Genomic DNA, 25122 nt, shown 5'->3' on the forward strand with positions numbered 1-25122 from the left:
AACTACCACCATCAAACCATTCTGGAAAGTTGGTGGTTTCGATGGGAAAATTCTTGTTTTTGTCTTGAAACAGTAGCTTTTGCTTACATTGCTTCCTGAATAAAATGGCCAAGGGCTGTAAAACCTTAACTACTAATGATCAAGTTCTGCCAGCTCTGCTGGTTCAGTTCACTCTAATTTCTGGCTGCCTCAGTGTCCTTACTCAAGTCCGTGGCATACTGACAAATAAAGCACTGACATTGTCAAAATCAAATTCCTGGAGTGGACCCCTTAAAAACAACAAACAGGAAGAAATTAAAGTTAAAACAAAGAAGCTTTCATTTAGAAATTAAGAGAAAAAAGTGATTTGTTTTTATGGACCCAGATAGGATGTTATCAAGGAGCAATGAATCAGGTTGCTAATGACATGATATCTGGTGAGCAGTGGCTAAACAGGTTAAGGAATCGTTTATCTTACTCACCAATAAACTCAGGAGCAGAGAGGCTCACAGGGACCCAGTAGTTTCACTCTGCCACTGCAGGCCAGGTCGTCATTCTCAGACTTGTCGCTTGATTGATGCCGCAAGATGGCTGTGGCATCTCCAGGTATCGTATCGACATCCCGAGGCGGGATTAATGGAGGAAGATACAGAAGGAAAAAGCACGTAACAGCAGGTCTTGACCTTTTTTTTTTTTTTTTTAATTGCTTTCCTGGAAGTGGCAGCAGTAACTTCCTCTTAAGTGTCATCGGCTTGAATTGACCACATGGCCACCCCTACCTACGAGGGAAGCTGAAGGGTCATGAATATTTTGTATTCTCGCCTCTGCTGTAGAAGATGGTGAGAGAGGAAGAAGAAGCTGGGCATGGCTCCTTAGTACCCAACCCGCAATGTCTGCGCAGCAGCTTCTGAATTCAGTGCAGACTGCTAAGCTGTTCTTAATTAGCTGGGAAACTTGGCTTGCCTGGGACTAGTAAAAAATTCAACTTAAAACATCTCAGAAAACATCTTGAGGGCAAAGGCAGATTCGTTTTAAGAGTGCCCTTTGGGCTTGAGTATTTGACTTTAGCTTTGCCACTTGCTGTTTGTCTTGAAGCAGAATTCTTTGCTGCTTCACTTTTTGTGTGCTTTTCTGCTCTGTTGGTATTCCCCAAGGTGGCAGTGGGGCGAGGGGAGGGGAAGAAAGAAAGAAGATGATGGAGAGGAATAAAATGAGGTTAAACTAGATTAGCAAAATATTCTCACTTTCTCTCGTCACCCGTTTTCCTCCAAATACAAACAACCAAGAATCTACAACATTCTAAGCAAACTTTGTTCACTGGGAGCTGTTAACCGTTGAGGTGATGAGAGAGTGCTTGAATGACACGCCTTGTTTACCAGCATCAGAGGACTGTGGCTGTGTCAAGGGTGCAAGTGGCCTTGGGTGGGAGGTTGGGGACCAAGGAGAAAGCCCTGCCAATGTGACATCAGGCTCTTCCCCTGAGAAGTCCTCAAGTGCCCACAGGAGTGCCTGGCAGCCTCGAGCACAACCAGCTTGCATTCAGCCCCCAAGGGGAATAGTTTCCCAAAGTCGAGTGTGAGGATCTGCTCTGTCCATGACACAAGGCCTCCTGAAGCTGGTCCAGCGTGGAGGACGTTTGCACAGGGATGGATGCCCTTGGCACTGACAGTCCAAAGGGGATGGGAAAGGACATAGACAAACTCTTACTTAAGGATCAGCCAGTGACTTGAATTTTGAGATTTGGAGGCTTCACTGTTTGGCTTCTTTGAGCTGAGGGAGGAAAAATGTGATTGGCAATTGTCTGCAGTGACCATCTCGTGCCCTTATAAGCACAGTGGCATGTGTGCATGTGAGTTTAGCTTTTTCATCTGAATAAAATGATGCATTGTTGTTATCAAAATACTAGAAGATGCCCAAAGGGGCTGGGGTCTCAAGTTTAGCAGAGGCCATGGGTGAGATGAGTAGCAGGAAGCGGCTGGCCCCTCTGGTCATTAGGAAACCCGGCCAGGGGCTTCAGACACACATAAGAGTTGTCTGGGCCATTTGGAATCTCCTAGCTTCTCCGTTTACACCCTCACCAGGTAACTATGACGGGACATATTTGCCATATTTGAGGGCATGGGGTGGAATCCAGTAAGTCACCGTGACCTGGAGAAGTCGACTGGGTTTTGAAGACCATGAACCGAGGTTAAAGTCTGGAGATCCTCGGTCGCCCTTGATTTCCTGAGGAACTTGGGACATCTGCTTGCCTTGGTGTTTCTCTCTGCAGGAGGCCGGCATTGTGTGGTTCCCGAGGGGCCATCAGAGGTTCTGTTGGCAGAGCTCTTTCAGCTCCCTGGAGTGTTTTTAAGTTTAAAGACTCCAATGACCTAGAGTTTGGTTTCACTTTTTATTGCAGCTCTCCCTCGAGAACCATGCCAACTGTGGGGGACACTTTAATGGAACCCCATGCCTAGCGTGAAATGTCAGAAGAGGAGCCAGGCCATTATTTTAATACCCAGCCTCTGTCTACCCAGCCCCAGCTTTCCAGGTGGAAAGCTCAATCAACCATCTGTCAATTTTACTAGCATTGGTCTTACTTCCCACAGTTGCAAAACACCATGTACACCCCGCTCCTCTTTCTTTTTTTTTTTTGAAGGGAAGGTTCCTAACTATTTGACGAATAGAATTCCAATATTCATTTGAAAAATTATTTAAAACTCAGTCATTTTGGTGTTTGCCCACACATTGCCAACCATCTGGATATTTCTGCATTTCTGGGTGGATATTCCTGTGCTGTTTGGGATCTTATGGATGATTGTTGGATTTTTCCAATCTTCCTCAGAATCATAGTCAGATTTGTAGATCATGTTGCTTCTTCCCCCAAGCTACACTGCACTTCAGTACATCATAACCTTTCTTGGCATATCGATGGGATTTTTGGTCAAACATTCGTGGTTACACTGAGATTTGTGTTTTCTTCATTTCAGAGTCTGGGAACTATTTGGCGGTTTCCAGTGGAAAGTCAGAATTGAATTTCAAACAAAGAAGCAGTAGGGAGACTTACATAAACATGAAGGTTTTAGTGCATTAAAGAGCAATCCTTGGTATATTTAAGAAATAATTTTACCATTTTGGGGTTTTTAGGGACCGGTTTATTTCACAAGCTCTTAACATTCTTTTGGGGGTTTTCTCCATAACCAGGGTTGTCCCCTCCTACTCCTCCGCCTCCCCTGCCGGACTGGGTGGGCTGCAGGGAGCTCTTAGCTGAGAATGGCAGCCATTCCTGGCTGGTATTTGCCTTCATGTCTTTGGGCGTGTCTCCACTGGCAGCCTTTTGTGACTAAATGTACTGGCTGCCAGGGTAGCTTCAGAAAGTTATTTTTGACTTCCATAGAAGATTTTGATTAATAGGCTCTTAATCCATTAGGTTCTGACTGCAAGTGGTGAAAGCCCAACTTGAACTAATTTAAATCCCAGAATCCATTGGCTTGTGAAACTGCACATTGGGAGGGGCAGTGGCTGAGCTGGTCTGAGGGAGCCCTAGACTCTTTCTCTCTATCTCTGGTCTCTTCTCCGTGGGACAGTAAGAGCTGGTCACCCACAGTTCCAGCCAGAGGCTAAGGCAGTGGCCAGGGTCTGGTTCCAATGAGAACATTTCCTGTGAAGACTTTGGGGCTGGCTGGGATAACAGGGACAGAGGTCTGTTACCAGAAGAATTGGGGGAAGCTTCACTGGGTAGAAAAAATAATGTGTCCTTCACACAGTGCATTTTGGGTTCCCTGCTGTGCAGAGATTTTTTTTTGTTTGTTTGTTTGTTTGTTTTTAGGGTCTTGGAACTCTACACAAATGTAGTCGCTCTAGAGAGATTTTGGATTCAATTATTTTTACTCCAAGGAATCCTGAAGTGCTGCACATGTGTGTTCAGTCACTGAGCCATGTCCAACTCTTTGAGACAGTGTGGACTGTGGCCCACCAGGCTCCTCTGTCCATGGGATTTCCCAGGCAAGAATACTGGAGTGGGTAGCCATTTCCTTCTCCAGGGGATCATCCCGACCGAAGGATCGAACCCACATCTTCTGTGTCTCCTGCACTGCAGATGGATTCTTTACCCACTGAACTACCTAATTGCCACCAATTTCAGTGAAAGATGGCAGAGATGGTAGTTGAGAGAACCTTGACTCCCTCTGGGCATTTGAATGAATCTCTTTGGGCTGAGGCTAAACAGGATGAGAAGAAAGGGAGGAGAGCAGTGTGGATTTCAACTCTTTCCATCTCATTTAAGCCACGAGGCTGAGAAGCCTTCACTCTTGGACTTTATACTTTCCCCAGGCCTTTTGTGATAGAAGGCACTTACATTGAAACTTGGTATTATATCTTCATCTTCAGAGTATCTCCATGCTGTTGTTTCGTCTCATTGTTTAAATCCTGTGGGCTATTTTGGATCCTATGAGCTTGGACAAAATTTGAGATTGAAATAGAAAAGGCCAGAAGTGGATTTTCAGGCCAGAGGTCAACTTGGCTTTGGGGTTGGTTGAAGAATGAGGCTTCCTCTTTTCAGAGCTTTCTGGTGGGGGGTGCGCTGAGGGGGCTCCCCACCTATGACCTCAGGAGGGTACATGGTGGGAGAGTGGTTAGTACTGGTGGAGGCTCTGAATGAGGGGGAAGTGGCCTGGACCCTCATTCTGAAAAGGCAGCCACACTTGACCTCAGATTGATGGTCATGTCCAATGGGATGAGGGAACAAGCCCCTGGGGATGCTTGGGAACTTCCACTGTCCCCTCCCCATGCTCCTCATCCTGTGCTTGCTCCCCTGCTGGACATAAGCTGATTGGAGGGGTGAGTGGTGACAGCCCGGCCTCCACGGTTCTACTTTCTCCACATGGAGGCGTTTATGGATTAGCAGAGACAGTCACATCGGTCTCCTCTTGGAGTTCATCTTGCAGGAAGGCTGCTTCCACTTTCACTCCTGCCTGCCCGTGGTGGTGGAGGGGGTGTGCTGGGTGGAGGCCAGGGTTATTGCCCTCGCCCTGCTGTGAGGCAGTGATCCTGAGCTGATCTACTCTGCAGGCTCAGTGGTGTCCACCTGAGGGTTTAGAACTGGAGAGGGAGGGGATACAGAAAGCTCCACGGTAGTCACACCCTAGATCCACCTTCTCCAGGGCAACCTCAGTGATAATAAACCTGAGAGTTTGATTTTCTGACTCCTGGCTTCCCTGGTGGCTCAGTGGTAAAGAATCCACCTGCCAATGCGGGAGACATGGATTTGATCCCAGGGGTTGGAAAGATCCCCTGAAGAAGGAAATGGCAACCCACTCCAGTATTCTTGGCTGGGAAATCTCATGGACATAGGAGCCTGGTGGGCTATGGTCTATGGGGTCGCAAAGAGTCAAATACTACTTAATAACTAAACAACAACATCTACTTTCTTAAATTGATTGAACTCAGATGTTCATAAGGACCACTTTTGTCCCTCATGCTTCAAATCCAGGGAAAGCTCCTGCATACAGTTAATCAGATGTGATAAAAATTATGTGTGATTTGTAATTTATCAGCTGAAGAGAAACATATAGGTCCTTTTTCATCACTGTCCAATCATTGATATTTTCATCATTGTCCTCTGTGGCTATTTAACATCGATTTATAAATTGTGTAGTATGTATCGTGAATTTTGAGAACCAAATAGATTTTTCAGATTTGATTTTCAAGTCAAGCCAAACTGCTATTGTCTGAGTCATTTCTCTCAGTAAGTATTACTGCCTCAGAACATACTGGGTTCTACCTATTCAACGTTTTACCAGTTGGATTTTCCACCTCGGCTGTGAGGTATAGCCTCATTGTTGATGATGATTCTGTGAGTGGCAGCTCCATCCAGTGCTGTCACAGAAATGAAAGAATTTGAGCATGCTTGTCAGCTACTGTTTTGTTTATAGATGGCAGGTTGGCTGTAAATCTAGCTTAGAGTTTTCATTTATTCCTCTGATGTTTGTTGAACTCTGTGCATCAACACTTTGGTGTAGCAGATTTGGCTAAAGTCTATCAAGTTGGGAAGCTATATCAGTGGGGGGCTTCACAACTTCTTTGCTTCTGCCATCTGTCTACCTTCCTTTCTCTTTTTGCTTGTCTGGAGAATATAATCAAGTAATTGTATGGTATTTTTTTAAGGGAAAACAAACAAACAAACAAACAAACAAAAACAACACTTTAGATCCAGAAAGATTCACTTACTATTCTGAATCATAGTCTTAAGCATTTCTCCATGAATTGTGCCATTTTTGGGTCAGTCTTACCCTTTATTCATTGTAGTAATGGATTCTGAGCTTTCCTTCACTTATTCTGAGAAATTGCCCTTGGTAGAGCTCTCTTTCTAGAAACATATTTATTTTCAGCCCTGTGGATAGGCCTGTACCCTGAAGGGTGGGTGGTGTGTCTGAACCAAGAATCTTGAGTGTGTTCAGTTTGGAATTCACATGCACCTCTCAAATAGGCAGTGGGGACTAGGTCTGGGATGGTTAGTTGGGAGCTGAGCATGTGGAAGACATTGGTTGTACGAGTAACTGAAGCCTAGGGAACACCTTACCCTCCCCTCCCCAGATCCAGATGGATATTCTCTACTTCTCTGGAGCACAGGCCAGTTTTTTCACAGCCACTGGGTCTCTTGGGGGAGAGAGGGAATTTTGGAGGTGGGAGATGAGTCCTTGAGCAGATCTGTACCTTAAGCCTTCAGGGTCTGGGTTAGTCCTGGTTCTTCTCCAGACTTTAGCCTTCATCTTGACCCAGAGCTCTTTTGGATGGACCCAGACTCCCACGGGAGTCTCATAATTGAAACAGGACATTGGGAAGTTGTCAGGATCAGCAAACAAATGGTTGCTCCCGGAGTTAAGGTAGAAGCCATCAACTGGCAGGCAATGGGCTGAGTTTGGCCAGCTGGGGTGTGTGTGTGTGTGTGTGTGTGTGTGTGTGTGTGTGTGTGGGTGGGTGTGTGTGTGTGTGTGTGGGTGTGTATGTGCTTCTTCACATAGTGGTTTTTTTTTTTTTTTACACTTAACTGAGCTAGTATAAAATGGAGACATTTCACATAAAATCCAGGATTTCTCGCTTCTTAGAAAAACCTCCAGAATATTGGACCACCTGGATCCTGAATTCGCTCTTGTCGGCGGGTGCCAGGAGCTAAATCGTGCCTTCGTGTAGCGTGTACACTCCTTCATGTGTCTCCACTTACTTGCTTCATCTCCCTGGCCCTCAGGGGGACTCCTGGCTGACCTCAGTAGTCTAACCTTAGCGTCTTTTTGTCAATCCCTCAGTCATTTACGTGAGTACTGAGTATGTGGTCAGTGTCTGATGCCCAGATACGTGCCAGAGTGGGGAGGTGGGGGTGGCGCCCTGTCCACTGTGATAAATGAGCCCTGCACGTGGAAGGACCAAGTTGGCCCCGGGGACCTAGCTCTGAACTCAGCCTTCTTGAGGGCTTTTGTCAGCCCTGGAGAATCCTTTGAAGCCGCTCTGTGGACTCTCCAAAGATTGACATGGAGGAGCCGTTGGAATCTTGGAACCATCCTTGAACAGATGCGGATCCATACTTTGGCCCTTCAACCGAATTGGCCTCCAGGGCCCTCTTGAATGAGAGCCTAGACCAAAAGAGAGAACTCTGGGCGCCAACAGTCCCTTATTTTTCATTCTCAAACAGACCAGCAGGGGCCTCGGGGAGCCATAGCACTGAAATGTCTAGCTTGGCAATGACCAGGTACCTGAAATGTCATCAGAATACCATTTTGCCACCTAGTACCTGGTAAAATATTCTTGACTCTGGATGGGGTTTGCTGGTATGAGCTGTGGAATGAGTCCGCTGCGGTATGCGATTGCTTGAGTCATAGCAGACACTGCTGGCTGCTGCTTCTGTCTTGAGCACCTTACCATCTGTCTCCCTTCAAAGACAGCCTTGACTGGGGGGAGATGGGGAAGGACACGGACAGGAAATTCTTTGTACTTAATCTAAAATCCTGGCGGCTGCAGCTTGAACTCACTTCCACATTTTGCTTTCTACGGAGATGAGAAAACAGCTTGTCACGGCCCTCGTGTGTCATGCACGTCTTGTGAGGTCACCTCCCAGCGTCCCCTCTATTGAGCCATGTAATTCCTATCGTGTTGACTTTGGGCTTGTCCTTTTTTTCTTTGGAGGAGCAGTTCATGGGATACATGGCTTTAAAGAGTATACCCCTCCTTACCTTAATCAGATGAGAATCCTGAAAACTGTTCCAAGAGGGTTCTGTGCTTCATTTATCTAGAAGTGAGGATGGTCTATGAACACTTACAAATAAGTAAGAAATCACTCTGTCATGTCTCTACCTTATGCTTCCAGAATGGTGTTCCTGAAACACAGAACCCAGAATGCAGTCTGCAGACCCTGAAACCTGCTTCATACTTCCTACATTTCATTTAAGGAATGAAGTCATGAGACCTACCAAGTGATGATCAGGAATAGCTTCTGTCGAGTAGCCCAGGTTCATGCATGTTGACCTGCACCTGCCTAGAGCCGTCCTTCCTTAATTAGAGGCTGCTTTGATGGATTCACGCAGAGCTAAGGCACGTGGTGAGGAGGGGACCTGGAGTGACCTCAGATTCCCTCTCACCCGTCCTTCCTGTTCTTTTTTTCGTCCAAACTTTTCTGAGTGAGGCATGGGTGCTGTTGACCAGGCAGCATCAGCAATGACATCAATTTTAAAGGTCAAAGTTGATGAGAATCCAGGGAATGATAATGTCCCTTAATTAAGTCACCGTAGTATTGTGTGTAATTGGCCTGATTCGCATGTGTTGGGAGTGGTGTGGGGGAGGGGTTTTGGCCTTAGGTGTTTGGAGAACCTTAAATTCAAGACTGAGTTTATAAGGCAGTTGACCCTAAGGGATGATTTCAGGATCCCCTAAAGGCTTTTGTGTTTTAGAAACAACCTTCATTAGGTAACTCTCTAAGTCCTGAAATGTCACTATTAGAAAGTTGTCACTTTGGCCCAAGGGCTTCCCTGGTGGTTCAGGTGGTTAAGAGTCTGCCTATAATGCAGGAGACCAGAGTTCAGTCCCTCAGTTGGGAAGATCCCTTAGAGAAGGAAATGGCAACCCATCCCAGTATTCTTGCCTGGAGAATTCCAGGGACAGAGGAGCCTGGTGGGCTGCAGTCCATGGGGTCGCAAAGAGACACGACTGAGTGACTAACACTTCCACTTCACTACTTTGGCCCAAGATTTTGTTATACAAATGTGAATATCATTCACTTACTCCATTCCTTCCGTAGAGAGGAGCCTACTAGGGCAGACAGCAGGAGGTGAAGTGACTGTGGGTGAAGGCAGAGTGCCCCTCCGAGGGGAAAAATGGCACGGGAAGGTGGGGTAGGTGGTGGAAGAAAGGGTAAACCCAGCTGGAGCCCTCACGATTGGTTTTAGGATACTAGTGGCTTCCTAAGTCAGTTTTTCATGGATGTGGTCATTGATCATTTATGAGCAGGGACAGAGTCCCAGATCTGTGAGCTGTGGGAAGAGTCGGGCATTGCAGTTGGACACAGCAGGATTTGCATTTGGTTCTACCCGTGTACAGCTATGTGGCTCTGGACAGTTCTCCTAACCTCTCTGTTCCAGGCCTTGCTTGCTGTCTTCATCTGCCATATGGAGGTGGTAAACGGCACCTCCTGCGTTGTGTGTGTCAAGAACATCTCATGCAGTGCGAGTTTCAGGCAGAGGGTGGTGGGTGGTGGGCACTCAACAAGCCCCCTTTTCTTGTCCATTTCCCTCTCCCATTTTTATACTTTAGAGTTGGTTTACACCAGATGGTGTTTTTTTTTTTTTTTTTTCTGGTGTACAAATGCTGGCAGTTATTGTGTTGAGACACACTGATGGTACTTGATCACTGGCAGGAGGAGAACAAACTCTTGCACGGACACACTTGGAAACTGAGGGGGTAAGCGGAATGCAGTGATGTGCATTTGGTTTTGACGACCCAGGGGGATTTGCCTCTTGTTCTTCTTTACTTTCCTCATCTTATTGGAGCTCCTTGAGGTTCTCAATGCCCCTCTTACCCTGGGCAGATGCACCATTTCACCGCGATTCTCATGTGGCTTAGAAATGATTCCATGCTGTGTTCAAGGACAGAGGTGAGGCAGAGCAGGAAAGAACAGCGAGCGTATTTATGGATTGTTCCTCCTCTCGGATGTCAGTAATGAACGGAAATCATCTTCAGACTGAGGTCATTGTGTGTGGATTGAATCACTCGTGCACAGCGGAAAGCGTGATGGTGTTAGGGCTTTTCAGATCTCACATTAGAGACTGTCTGTCCAGGATCGACCTTTCCTGAAGGGAGGGTTAGAACTGAACTGTAAAGACAAGCGTTGCTCATTTGTTTTGTTTTCCTCCTTAGGAGAGTCACCCCACCATTTCGAGGTGTTGGGGTCCTCGCTTTGTTTCCATGATATTTTGGTCAGGGTGAAGAACAGGATTCTTGGGAGTGATTTCTGCTATGGCAGGAAATGGGGACTGCAGCCACAGAAGGCCAAACCCATGGCAGAAAAGGGGGGTAGGTGTTCAAAGTGAAGCCTTGGAAGAAATTAAGGAAACGGAGGAAAGGGAGCCCCTGTCCTCCAGCCAAGAAAATCCTGCAAAGTTCCTTGTAGGCGAGGAAGGGTTCATGAGAATTAAGGCAGAGTCGCCATGACTGCTAATTTTAAATATCCAGATGCTCGCTAGTGGGCTGTCTTTACTGTCTCCTCAACTCAGAATTTCCCTGATGGCATTAGGCTTTTTGTCCGTGATTTCTCCCTTCTCACATTTACAGGACCCTCACTTCTGATGTTGGGGGAGAAATGCTTTCTGGAGGTTGCTCTGTGCCTGTCCTCTGACATTGTGTTTTTGTCTCCAAAGTGGACACTCTTTCTCAGTGCCTCAAAAATTATGATATTCATACTATATTTTTTTCATTCCTTGAATTTCTTTAGTGGGATCCCAGAAGTTCTCTCCTTTTCTTATCATTTTCCTCCTAAGGCAGTGGGGTAATTTTGGGAAGAATAAGTGATGTATGTTAGCATCAGCTATACTTACTTTGTTCAGAATCTTCATTAGTGAAATCACATACTAACCAATCTATGTGTTGTCATGAAACACTCCCCTTTCCCTCGTTTCTATGAGAGTCTAAATTCATTTTTTAAAGTGTTCTGAAGTTTAAATGTTTCTGGGTTTTTTAGGTTACCTTTTTTGCCAGCTGAGAATGCCTTGCATTGGTGAATAATCAGTTTCAGATCCAGGTTTGCCCCTACGTTGACTGTTGTGTAAAATTTACCATCTATTTATACACATTGCATTGTGATATCAGTTATATTATGAGCTGAGAGATTGTGTTTGACAAAACATTATGTTTCATTTTGGTTAGTTTGGAAAACCAAGAGCACTGGTTTGGAACTTCATCAATGAAGATAAAAATGTTGTGCTTCTTGATAATTTTTCTGTCTTCTTCTGGGACGAAATATGAAAACATTTAAATTAGTGACCTGCAGCTAAAACCAGAGGTTTGCCTGTCTTTTAAGATGTTGATCTTGATTTGTTTTCTTTGTGGAAATGACTGATTCTCTTATCCCCCTTTAGATACAGTGGATATTCTTCCTGATCATGAGAGTTTTATGTTGTTCTTCTCAGGGTGGCTTTAAAGATCGTCCAGCTGTACCATGCCAAATCCTGAGAATTTATTTAATATATGAATGCTTCTGGAGAATATGTCAGATTATTATTTTGTTAATCTTGTCGTAGCAAGGCAACACAATCAAGCTGGAGAATGCCTAGCATTTATTTTGATTTGTTTCACTTTGGGTTTAAATTCGCCACTCACAGTTTCCTGAAATACACAAAAGGTTGCGGGCTTGGTATGTTTGCTTTGCAGTCACACTATAATGATGTCCAAACATGACCGTACTTAAAGTCTTTAGGATCAGACAGATGGAAAGTTGTTTGCTCTTTCACTAACCATGTCAGAGAACATTGGAAAAAAATTCGTTTTCCCAGTCTGCCCTTCTTGTAAGTTGATAGTTGCGCTGTTTGCATAGCTGACCACCCACTGAAGCCAAGGCACGTGAAACTGCTGTCCACTAAAATGGGCCTGAAAGTCACGTGGGACCCACCCAAAGATGCTACCAGTAGATCCGTGGAGCATTACAACATTGCCTATGGGAAGTCACTGAAAAGTCTTAAATACATCAAGGTGAATGCGGAGACGCACTCCTTCCTTATTGAGGATGTGGGTAAGTGACCCTCCTGTCTTGTTCCCGGTCAGAACTAACTGTCCACTTCCATTCTCCTTCCATTCTCAGGCTGACTATTTGGGAGACAAAAATGGTACCCAGTGGTTCTTTGGTTCTTGGGTAGCCAAGGTTAAGAGCCTGTTAAACAACAGCCTTCATCTTGCTCATGGGCTTCCCCTCCTGCATTTGAATTCCTGGATCTTTCTCCAAATTGATGTAGGAAACAATTCTTAGTTTCTGGATGTGCTTTTGGAATATACGTTGATTCTTTTTTAACTCATAGAGACTGGACTACTGGACAAGTTTGTAGTCTGACCTTGAGATTTCTAATTTATAAACCAGTTTATAATTAGGGTTAGTTAAACAATGTGTCCCTGTAGGGGTGTATGGTGTATCTTGCTTTGCCACATCTGATTCAGAGATATAACATTTCTCCCCGTTAAATTTGCTTCTGGAAGTTTGGAGTATTTAACATTTTGGCTAAATATATTGTTGTATCAGTGCAGGTGTAGGTGGTTTTGAACTTAAACTTTGAGCTACCTCCAGGGGATCCTCTGTATTCCCCTTTCTCAGTCCCTCTGGCCTGAGACCCCATTTATTCTACAGTCATCCCGTGGTCCAACCTTAAGATGGATCCTACAGAAGTCATAGAAGTCAACACCTGTGGTAACCAGGTCCCCCTGGCCACGTTAGCATTCTGCTGCTTTCCCTCAGTGGATCAAAACCAACTCATTGCTCTTTCCCATCTTCATGGCTCCAGCTAAACGTACATTTCTCTGAATCTCCTCTGTATCACTAGGGCCCCAGAATCCAACTGTGATGTTAAATGGAGATTCTATCTCACAAAGGCACGAGCAGGGTCCCAGTTTCTTACTCAACTCTTGGGTTGTGAGGTTGACTGCAGAGAAGAAAATCATGCAAAAATAAAGCCCTAGAACTCACTGAAAACCAAGAATATCCCCACCCCTCCCCTGCACCCTGCCCCTGGCAACTTCCTGATGAAAATCAGAAGTTTTCTGAAGCGAAACAGAGGCATTTGGATGAAATTTCTTTGAAATAGGAATAAGCTCAGAATGAAGAGAGAAAGTGCTGGCGAGGCCTGGTTTTGCTTTTTGTCCAAACCTACAGCATTTCCCAGTTGGTCCAGCAGGTCGTGCCAAACCTTAAACGCCACCAGGTCCCAGCACGCTCAGATAGAAGGCAGACCAGTCTTGAGCCCAGTAGGGGTCCCAGATGTGTCACTGGTCCTGCACCCCTGGCTTGAGAACTGAAGCTTTGTGAAAGGAATGTTGCTCACTGGGAGAAATGCAACGATCATTACTGCCTTTGACAGAGCTCATACCTCTCCAGCCCTTTATCCCCTCAAATGCCCACAAACTTTCATCTCTTAAAGGGATTGGCACCTTTGCTTATCTTTCACATGATAATAATTCGTTTTGAGGAAAACCAGCACTACCAGGGTTTGCTTTTCAAAACTGTAGGTTCAAGGTACCCTTGCTTTGTAACATGGTGTCTGGGTTTTCTTTTGCATCCCAGCAATTTCAGGATATCAGCTAGAGACATTCATTATGTAACCTTGATCCCTAGGTGCAAAAAGTGTAGTCTAGTTATTTCAGGCGTAGCATTTCCAAGGTCTCAGGAAATGGTTTTTCTAGATCTTTTGACTATTTTTGTTGAAATAGTCAAAGAAAACTTGCACACATAGTAAGGAAAATATTTTATTGTGAAAAGAAAATTTCATGAGGTTCTACTTAATACAGTGTAGATTTCCCATGTGCTAAATTTCTTGATTACATGGAAATGTTTTCACAGTTTTTTTGGAGGTTCCCATTGGGAAGTTTTCTTTGTCGTTACTAACACTGTAGGTTAAAACATTTAGTGGACAGTGTGTGTCTGTTTCCTACATTGATTTCATGTTAAAAAGAAACTCAAAAGCTTATTTTTGTTGACTGCTCATGAATCCAGGTTTATTACACATGTCATGTGCTTTGTACTAAATCAGTTTTGTGTTCTTTTGGTCAGATGTGCTTCAATTGCCTGAGACCAATGTTAGTGATTTTGATTAAAGAAAAGAGAGAAGGCTATAGTTAGACTGGTCTCCTAATTCGGATTTTTATATTTGGTTATAATTGGTATGAGGAAGACAGTGACTTAAACTGTCGTTCTTGGAGATTTGAAATGGTGGCTTGACATGAACCGTATGTTTCAGAACCGGGGGTAGTGTACTTTGTGCTGGTTACTGCAGAAAACAGCAATGGAGTGAGCCGTCCTGTTTACAGAGCGGAGAGCCTGCCTGGTAAGTCTTTACCTTAGAATTGGAGGCTGTGATTTTTTGTGACTTAGACTGGGAAGTTCTTTGCTTCTTCAGGTCAATGCAAATTTAGAAATCATTAAGGAGTTCCCAAACAAGAAATTTTTAGACTTGTATAGCAAGCTGAAAGATTGAAAACTAGGAGAGATTTATCCCTTCTTCTAAAGTACTTTTGATATAGGTTACTAGCGCTTTGTCTTAAGTTGGGGGTACTCACTACAGTTAACCACGTATAAAAGACCAAAAATATGTGTTGTCCATACAGTTTAGGGGGCAGGTCACTTGCATGGCCCGAGCAGATCCTTTGGAAGATTGTTGAGGAGACCATTGAAATGTACATTGAGGGATGCAGTGAAGTGTGGAAAATCCAGTAGTCCTCCTTTCTAACGATCAAGTTGCGTTTTCCTAATTTAGGAGGTGAATGGATCAAGATTGATGGTTTTCCCATTAAGGGTCCAGGACCATTTAATGAAACCGTCACAGGTACTACTTGCTCACCCGGTTCATGTCTTCACTGAAGCACCATCTCGAAAGAGGGCTGTGCTTCTGTCACACACATGCGCTCACAAACCTTCATTTAGTTCCCATCGCTAAACTAACACACACGCCGCACCGTTTTGGTCGATCTGCACTGCACTGGATGGACCAGACTGCAGCCAGTATTGCTCATTCCTCACCGCTGTTTCATGTTCTGGTGTAGGGGGTACGTCCTTGTCTACATCCGGGGATGCTGTTGCTCTGTTAACAGGCAAATATGGTGGTTGAGATGGCAGTCCTGGCCCGATGAGGATATTTACAGCTCTTCTGTGTGTGGATGCAGAAATGAATGGAGCCCACCAAACAGTGGCTTTACTGGGCAGTATGCTGCATCCAGGCTTTCTCTCCTTTCTGATGCACAGGATACTTTGCGATCCGTTCGATAACCTGCCTCCCATCTCTGCTCCATATTTGTATTCATGTGTGTCTTCTCATTTGGATGTGGATGTTGTCTGACCGTATCGTTTTACTTGTTGAGAGAAGTGTTGACATTTCTTGTCGTGTCTCTTGAATATGTTTAATTAATGGTTAAGCAGTAATGCAAAACGAAAGCAGTTATTTCAGAGTGTGGTTGAGTAAATATCCTAAAGGCAGTGTGGCAAGGCATGGTGTTTTCAAATACACCAATCTGGTATTATTGTTGAGAGGAAGGTGAGTATGTTGAAACCAGTGACCATAATCTGCCTCTCAAGTCAGATCTGATGGGTGTAGGCAGTTTCCAAAGACCATTTTATAAAAATAGGGAATGGAAGAACAAAACAGCCTGAAAAGGAAACTGAATTTTGGGAAAGGTGATGTGTTCTTGTTCAGATATGCTGGACTTAATGTAATGGACCTGTCTTATAGGTGATTGGTGATGAGGGCAAGAGAGAGGCCTGGGTTAGGAGCCATGCTGAAGAATGACAGTTGGAGTAGGAAGAGTGAGGAGAGGCTGAGAATTAGGAGAGGCAAGAGTAAAGCCAAGGATCAAACTCTGGAAGACACGAACAGTGAAAGAGTCCAGAAGGTAGTACACCTAGAAAGTGTGTACAATAGGAAGGGTGTTTATTTCAGAGGTTGTCTACTCCTACAGACACACATGTAAACATTCACACCTTTGACCGACAGATATACTGTGCCTTTGAGCCTTATACTTTGTCTTTTAAAGAACCATTTTATTTTCAATCATCTTCCTGATAAAGTTTTTGAATGGCAGTTTTAGAATGCATATTATTTTTTCTTAAGTAGTTCATTTCTTATGCCGTCCTTAATAAAAACAGGCTTGTGTGTGTGTGTGTGTCCTTTCTGAGTAAGCATGTGGTATAGAAACCCTGGGAATTGAGAATCACAGCCCAGTTCACTACTGGATTTATGACTGTGAGATCCTTTAACCTCTCTCTGTAGGAGCCTCTGTGGGTTCTTGATGTCAAAGAATGCTCTGCCATAATATATAACACTGTATTTGTCATACATGGTGCTAAGAAAGATCCTGGAAGAAATTTTGCAGTGTATGATGTACAGCAGAACTTTGATAAAATGCATATCCAGAATAAATAGATTTAGCTCCAGAAAAAAAAGACATTTCATTGTTAATGAAAATAATAAAAATAATTTATGAGAAATTATCATAAGTGACCAACTTTGTATCTATACCTTTTGAAATAAGGCCTGGTAAATATGCTATGCTATTGAGGAATGGTTAATATATGATAATCCCATTAAACAAAAGAACTATTTTTGATTTGCACATCAAACATGGTAGAATGAATAGTGTCTTGCACTTATATACAATGCTTTTTCCCTCAAATGCATGTACAGTCTATTTTGATTTAATAAAATACAGTCTTTAAATTCAAAAATAAAAAAACAAACACCCAAGAAACCCAACAACAACAAAGGAAGGGATTTGTCCTAGAAATGCAGATATTATCATCTGCATCTGGTGTGAGGCCCCAAGGGTTGGCTTTCATGCTTTGATCTGTAATACCTCACGTTCTTCCAGTGTTTATTTGAAACTAGAGGAAAATCCATTCTTTTATTCTGCTGGAAACCATGGCTTCCGTTCAGATTTCAGAAGGCCTCTTTGCTGGCTGGAAATCTATCTTGACCTCATTGTCTTTACTTAGAAATGGGACTTTAGTTATGTAAGTAATTCATTCAGTGCCTGTGGTTTTCCAGGCACAATTCTGGGTGCTAAAGATATAATAGTGAATAAGATTGACAAGGGTTTGCCTTAAGACTATATTCTAGTGGGAAAGAAAGACAGTAATTGTTGTTGTTAAGTTGCTAAGTCATGTCTGACTCTTTGCCACCCTATGGACTGCAGCACTCTAGGCTCCTCTGGCCTTTACTATATCCCAGAGTTTGCTCAGATGGACATGAATAGAATGGTTAGTGATGTTATTTAACCATCTCATCCTCTGCTGCCCCTTTCTCTTTTTACCTTCAACTTTTCCCAACTTCAGAGTCTTTTCCAATTCATTGGCTCTTTGCATCAGGTAGCCAGGGTATTGGAGCTTCAGCTTTAGCTTCGGTCCTTCTGATGAATATTCAGGGTTAATTTCCTTTAGCATTGACTGATTTGATCCCCTCGCTGTCCAGGGGACTCTCAAAAGTCTGCTCCAACACCACAACTCAAAAGCATCAGTTCTTCAGTGCTCAAGCCTTCTTTATGGTCCAACTCTCACATCTGTACATGACTACTGGAAAAACCATAGCTTTGACTATACGAATCTTTGTCGACAAAGTGATGTCAACGGCTTAGCTTTTTAACATGCAGTCTAGGTTTGTTATAGCTTTCCTTCCAAGGAGCAAGCGTCTTTTAATTAGTGAATGGCTGCATTCATTGTCCACAGTGATTTTGGAGCCCAAGAAAAGAAAATCTGTCACTGCTTCCATTTTCCCCCCCATCTATTTTCCATGAAGTGATGGGACCAGATGCCATGGTCTTAGTTTTTTGAATGTAGAGTTTCAAGCCAGCTTTTTGACTCTCTTCTTTCACCCTCCTCAAGAGGTTCTTTTGTTTCTTTTCACTATCTGCCATTAGAGTGGGAAAGAAAGACAATAAGCAATGTAAGCAGAGAGTCAGGCATATAATCCGTATGAGTTTGGTAGGGATGCCATAACAAAATATCAGAGACTGGTTATCTTAAACAGTAGATATTTATTTCCTCACAGTTCTAGCAGCTCGAAGTCCAAGATGAAGGTGTAAGCAGGTTTGATTTCTCCCCAGGTCTTTTTCTCTGCCTTACCTTTCCTCTGTGGCCATGAACCCTTGGCTTCTCTGTGTCCAGATTTCTGCTTCTTTTGAGGACACCAGTCAGATGGGATTAGGGCCACCTTTGTAGCCCTAATTTTAACTTAGTCACCTCCTAAGGCCCACGCTCCAAACGCAGTCCCATTCTGAGGTAATTTGGTTTAGATCTTAAACATAAAAATTTGAAAGAGGAGGGAGACAAAGTTTATCCTGTAACATGATCATAAATTCCTTGAAACATGAGCAGCGCTGTGATACAGAACAAGGTGGCAGCACCAGGCTGAGACCCTCTGGGACTGTCTGGGGGGATGGAGAGTGTGTGGTGAGTCCTGGAGGTGGTCAGGACCTGAGTGATTTTCAGATGGTCACTCATACAAATGTGGATGCTCTTATGGGGCTAAGCAAAAATGCAACTCTAGAGCAGAAGTTTTGGCTTCCTCTGGTCACTCATCACATATCTTTTTGTTAGAAAGTGGTCTTGGTATTTAAATGTAAACTCTCTCCAGTTGAGATGTAAACCCATATCCCTTTGTTTTGTCCTTGGGGAAGAGATGTCACAAGTCCCTTCGCATATTGGAATCCTGTTATTCAGCTTTCCTGCAGACTTTTCTGAAGTTGTTTTAGCTTTTTTTCTGTGACTGGATCTGGGTAATCTGCTCTGTGCAGAGCCGGGCACTGGGGGTCAGGATGAGAACCGCGGTCCATCTCTGCTTCCAGCCAGACCATGGGCTCGGAGGGCAGTTCATGGGCTTTCACCGAGTTGTTCATCTGGGAAATTTTAGCTCTCAATAGGCTCATAAGTATTTTTAGTAATGCTGTGGTTTTCTAAAAATCGAATCCTTTGTGCTTTCCTCAAGCAATGGAGCCCACACTAGACCCAGAACTGAGATAAAAGTTTGATTTATACTTCGTATTTTCTTTCCATTCTATTTTAGTTCATGAAACTTACTAATTTTTTTCTTTTGACAGTTAAATTACAGCTCAGACTCAAGTTTAGCGTAGAGTTCACAATTCTCTTAGGCCATTAACAATTATTTATTTCTGGCCGTACTGGGTCTTCTGTTGTGCGGGCTATTCTCTAGTCGTTGTGCTCGGGCTTATCATTGTGGTGGCTTGTCTTGCTGTGGAGCGTGGGCTCTAGGCTGCTCAGGCTTCGGTAACTGTGTGATGTGGGCTCAGGCATTGAGCTCCTGAGCTCTAGAGCCGCGGCTCCATAGTTGGGGCACACGGGCTTAGCTGCTCCTTGGCACGTGGGATCTTGGGTTAGAACCTGTGTCTGCTGCATCTGCAGGTGATTCTTTACCACTGAGCCACCAGGGATGCTCCCTCTTAGGCCATTTTCACCAGCATGATTCCCGTGGTCCAGCCATCCCCTTCCTTATCTCGGTCACTGCGACCTCCAGGCTGCTCCCCGAATCCAAACAGCTTGAAGGCACATGGTTCATTATGTGCATATCCACACTTGCGTCCCGGACTGCACAACTTCGGTGCTGACAATCCATTAGACAGTCTCCACTCTTGTCCCCTAGGATGGAGCTGCTCCCCTCCAAAACCTGGAATCATGAAATGCCCCATCATCTCGCTTCTTTAGCGCCGTCATGTCATTAGATTGTCCGGGCTTTGGGTCTGTAGACACTTCCCGTTGCCAGACTCCAGAAACTGTCTCCTGGCTCATTTCTGGCTTGTTTTATCTTGGTGCCGGCATTTCACCACACTCATGTCAGCACGGCCATGCCAGCCGCCCCCTCTCCCTGGCTGTCTGGTTTTCCCTCCTGAGTGCTAATTGCTGAGCCCGCGGGAGAAATGAGAACTAAGCTCATCCACCGTGTGACAGCTTCCTGTAGCTGGTTTTCTAAGTTCGTCTGGACCTTGGGTTTTGCTTGGAGATTATTCTGTTTGTCCTTTCTTGGTTTCCTTTCTTTCTCTCCAAAACTTGGCCGTTTTCTTCAAGTTCCTTCTTCCACCTGCCTTCCCCTCCTGACCTGCCCTCCCACCTGACCTTGCTTCCGTCTCCCTGGGAAATAAAGTTCATCAGGGTGACATCTCTTGTCTCCCCTGCCTTGACTTCTAAGCCCTCGTGGCTTCCTTTCCTTCTCCTGGCTCTGAGGAAAGGTTGCTATTACCACTTCTCTCTCAGGCTCACTTCATATACAGAGAGCTTCTTTGCATGCATGGTTAGGACCCAAGGGCTGTTCTGGATTCATCTTTGGAGCCCTCCGCTCCCCTGTAGGACCTGGCTCAAAAGCTAATTTGGGCAGGTGTCTAATTATTTGACAGTGAAACTGTGAGACCTGAAAACCGAAGCTTGGCCTCTTTCACTTCTTCCTTGGCACTCCTTTCATAGGACGTATCTGTGGATGTGCCAGGAAAGACGTCCAAGCATGTGTTTTGGTCTTTTCTATCAGTAGTTCATCAAAACGAGCACCCATCTTCAGGTGCGTTTTCTTGCTAGTTTGTTTATGTAGATGTGAAGTGAAGTGAAGTCACTCAGTCGTGCCCGATTCTTTGCAGCCTCATGGACTGCAGCCCACCAGGCTCCTCTGTCCATGGGATTTTCCAGGCAAGAGGACTGGAGTGGGGTGCCGTTTCTTCTCCAGAGGATTTTCCTGACCCAGGGATCGAACCTGGGTCTCCTGCCTTGTAGGCAGACACTTTACCGTCTGAGCCACCAGGGAAGTCCCTATGTAGATGTGACTGATGTGGAATTTGAAAACTCTAACCCCACTGTTTTGAGATTGCCTCCTTCCCTAATCTGTTGGTTTAACAGCATAATGAATCCATCTAACCATAACCATCTCCACTGCTGACTCTGACTGCTACACCCCAGATTCACACTCAATCAACAGTGAGACCCTTCAGACATCTCAGCCATACAATGATGGGGCTCCCCCAAAAGGCTCCAGGGTCCTTTCTAAGAACCCTCTCAGATTCTAAACTTCCTTCTAAAGTTCTAGGGTTCCTTTCAGCTCTAGCATTTCATGAATTAACAACACTAAGGCACTCTGAATGAGTGATCCTAAGCTTGGCAAGCTGTTGGGAACCATTGTGGAGAAATGACTGTTTGCCTTGGTCTCCACCTTACTTGGAATGTTTTAGGCCAGCAAATCCCGAACTCATCTCGGCCAAGGAAGAAACACTGAATTATAGATTCTGGGTGTTGAGGTTGTGAGTGAATACACAGAGGTGCCCAGGATAAAGTATCACCTCCAGTGATACACTGGAAGTGCTGCCTTCCTTCTCTGGGTGCAAATGGTAGGCTTTCTGCCAAATGAGCCAAGGAGATGCCATGTTAACTCACTTAAACTGACCCATGTCAGTTTGACTGGGTAAGAGGAGCCACTGCAGTGCAGTTATAAGCAAACCAATCCTCCCTTGCTTCTGCCCTGGGGGCACTACCGTGTAATCTGGAGCCAGGTCCTGGCTGCCGTGGGCCGGACTTGAGCGTTAAGTATTCCCTGCTCCACAGTTTTAAAATTAATTATGAATCAAAGACCGTCCTCTTTTCATATACTAGTTTCAATTTAAAAAGTCTCTGGCCCACAGGGAATTAATAATGTCTATGACATTAGTTTTCTCAGTAGCTCTCTCACGGAATTATTAGATTTTTTAAAGTATGCAGTTTGGAGGGCAGACCTGGTTTCTGACTCCTGACCTGGGTGGGTGAGCTCCTTGAGGGCAGGGCAACAATGATTTACTCATTTTTGTATCTCCAGAGCCTGGGCAGAGCACAAAACAGGTGCTCAAGGAATGTTTACTGGGTGAAATGCTTTTAGAGGCTGCTTCTGCTCCACACCCGTGCCCAGGAAGTTGGACTGTGTGTCAGTAGCTTGGGCACCTCCATCTCATTCAGCCACTGACTGTGGGGGTGGCCCCGGCAGGCCACTTGGTCACCCTAGAATAGTGCTGTCACTAGTCAGCGGTCCTGGTTCTTGCCCACTGTTTCTGTGGAGGGGCCTGGGTGAAGGATGGTGTTGAATGCATTTGGAGGCTGGAGTTCCTCAGGGCTGGTTGCTCTGTGGAGTCAGGTCCACCTGCTGTGAGCTCACCTCCCTCCATATTCAGATCTTTATCCTTCCATGGCTCAGATCTCTTTATCTGGGTGCTGGTTTCCAAGCCACCTCTCACATTAGAATGTGGTCAGTTCAGTTCAGTTCAGTTGCTCAGTTGTGTCCGACTCTTTGTGACCCCGTGGACTGCAGCATGCCAGGCCTTCCTGTCCATCACCAACTCATGGAGTCCACCCAAACTCATGTCCATTGAGTCGGTGATGCCATCCAACCATCTCATCCTCTGTTGTCCCCTTCTCCTCCCACCTTCAATCTTTCCCAGCATCAGGGCCTTTACAAATGACTCAGGTCTGCATCAGGTGGTCAAAGGATTGGAGTTTCAGCTTCAGCATCAGTCCTTCCAATGAATATTTAGGACTGATTTCCTTTAGGATGGACTGGTTGGATCTCCTTGACTCTCAAGAGTCTTCTCCAACACCACAGTTCAAAAGCATCAATTTTTCGTGTGGTTAGAATGTGGTTAGACTTCATCAGCCTCAGAGTCCGTTCTTTCACCCTAAAAAGTAGGCAAGAGAGGCTTGCGTACAGATGTTCTTGGGCGAGACTCCTGAGTTCCATCCCAGACAAGGATGCTGTGGGAAGGACTCAGCACAGGCCACCTGCCTGGAGGAGGCAGAAGTGGTGAGAAGCCTTCTCGGACACCACGACTGAAACCCACATTTTGCGTTTTCATCTCCCTGTCTACACTGATGAATGAGAATATCTGTGCATAGCTTTTCCTTTCAGTGAATCCTTAAGACACAGATGATGGGGAGCGAGGCCCTTCCCTCCAACGGATAGGCGCTTGTTTCAGAGGCTGAGGAGTGGCTGCTTTGACGGGGTGGGCGGGGGCTGTGGGCAGCTGGGAAGATGAACTGTCCCCACTGTCCTCGTGTGTGGGCCTTGAGTGCAACATTGGCTGACCTTGCCTTGCCTCCTGGAGGAACCTGCAGTAGTTAACAAACCCAGCGTCCCGGTGGAGCCAGCATCTTGGGGGCTGGGTGCCATTTTCTGAGCATCTGTCACTGGCTTTTCTTTTGGTGTCTGAGGTCAGAGGATGGCAGGGTGGAGCAGTGGGTGATGCCCCTGAAGAGGGATGCAGCTTCTTATAAAGAATCTCTGGGCGGGTAGACGTCTTTCCCGAAAGAAACCACTTTCTTTGCTCAGTTGTCAACCTATTCAGGTATTGTAACTGGACCTTTCATTTGCAGGTGATATGTTGGATAGCACTGAAAACTGAGCTAATCAATAGCCGTTTAGCAGAAAAGGGGCTCTCATTTCTAGAAGACAACTGCGTCGCCGTTGGCTCCCAAATGAAACAAATGCAGAAGAGCTTTAGACAAAACAAACCAAGCCACAAAAACCTGGGAAAATTTTTCCTTAGGACCTCTAACACCCTTTTCTCTTAGCTTACTTCAACCAGGAGGCTGTCTCTGCGTCCGCAGTGAGGTGAGGAAATGCCAGAGGTCCGCATTTCAGCCATTGAGGAGCTCAGAAAAGGAGGCTCGCTTCCTTTGCTTTCTGGGTTCCTCCAGGGTGCTCAGGAAGCACAGCTGAAAACTGAAGCATCAGCAGATGGGTCCAGATCAGAGGCTCCAATGATGCCTTTTTTCATCATGTAAAGTTTCACAGAGGAACCTTTACAGCTGGTCCCCCTCTTGCCTTCCACGCTAAGTCAGTGGGGGCTGGGCCAGGGATGGGGAGCAAGGGAGCTGAGCCCAGGCCAGGGCTCACCCCTGGTGCAGGTGGCTGAGAACCTTGGCAACTGATATTGCTGTTCCAGGCTTATCGCTGAGCCACTGCCCTGAGTAAGATGCGGGGACCTTAGCCAGTTCTGCCTGTGCAGCAGCGGGGAGACTGCTGACCTAACGAACAGAGAGTCCCCTCAAAGGTCTTATGATCTGTGAGACTGAGGGGCGTGTCCATGCAGACGGTTGTAGGACCATTGAATTCCTGTGTAGAGTTTGCCCGCATTGTTAATGTCTTGCTGGCCACCATCTGGGGGTGACGCAGCCTCTGCCGCCTTGGTCCTGTGCAGTGACATTGATGGTGCAGTCTTCACTGATATTCATGTCACCGCTGAGATTATAGGACCTTTGGGCTTCCCTGGTGGCTCAGACGGTAAAGAATCCACCTGCAACACAGGAGACCCGGGTTCGATCCCTGGGTTGGGAAGATCCCCTGGAGGAGGGCATGGAAACCCACTCCAGTATCCTTGCCTAGAGAATCCCTATGGACAAAGGAGCCTGGCTGACTACAGTCCATTGGGTCGCAAAGAATCAGACAGGACTGAGTGACTTTCACTCACTGGGATCAAGGTCAGTAACTGTTGACCTTTTTGGATGACATCCTGGAGCTGCTGATATCCCGGTCATTCTTTGAAGCTTCTCAAACTGTGTCCTCAGAACTTGGGAGAACATCACACTGCCAGGAGAGCATGATGGGAACTATTTTCTTGGCAGAGACAACGGGAAGTGTTTTCTTGGTGCCCGGTCATTTAAAATGTTATTTTTGACTTTGAAGACAAACCAGAATATTATAGGGTAGTCTATAAAATTCAAATGCAATTTTGAGATAAAACCGAGCTTGTGGATCAGTTACCAATGCTCCAGGCTTGTGGGGGCCGAGTTTGTTTTCTTTGTTGTTACATGAACCTCGGTGAAGAGCGTGAGGGGCTCTGTTCAGCGGTAAAGTGATCCAGCACTTTAGTGAAACAAACAGCCGAGTCAAACAAGATGGCTGGAGTGGAGTGGTCCCAGGGCGGCTG

At 45.4% G+C, this 25122-nt stretch overlaps 1 protein-coding gene across 1 annotated transcript in view; it reads left to right on the top strand.

The window, feature by feature from the left end:
* The window catches only part of FNDC1 (fibronectin type III domain containing 1), a 114802-nt gene that overhangs the window by 16337 nt on the left and 73343 nt on the right, over window positions 1-25122 (top strand). Inside the window, exons 2-4 of the mRNA XM_069598844.1 lie at window positions 12032-12226; window positions 14436-14522; window positions 14952-15020. Of these exons, the coding sequence (XP_069454945.1) occupies window positions 12032-12226; window positions 14436-14522; window positions 14952-15020 (351 nt within the window). The remainder of the gene's footprint in view (window positions 1-12031; window positions 12227-14435; window positions 14523-14951; window positions 15021-25122) is intronic.

The sequence above is a fragment of the Ovis canadensis genome, chromosome 8 (genome assembly GCF_042477335.2).
Source record: "Ovis canadensis isolate MfBH-ARS-UI-01 breed Bighorn chromosome 8, ARS-UI_OviCan_v2, whole genome shotgun sequence".
In the NCBI taxonomy this organism is placed as follows: domain Eukaryota; kingdom Metazoa; phylum Chordata; class Mammalia; order Artiodactyla; family Bovidae; genus Ovis; species Ovis canadensis.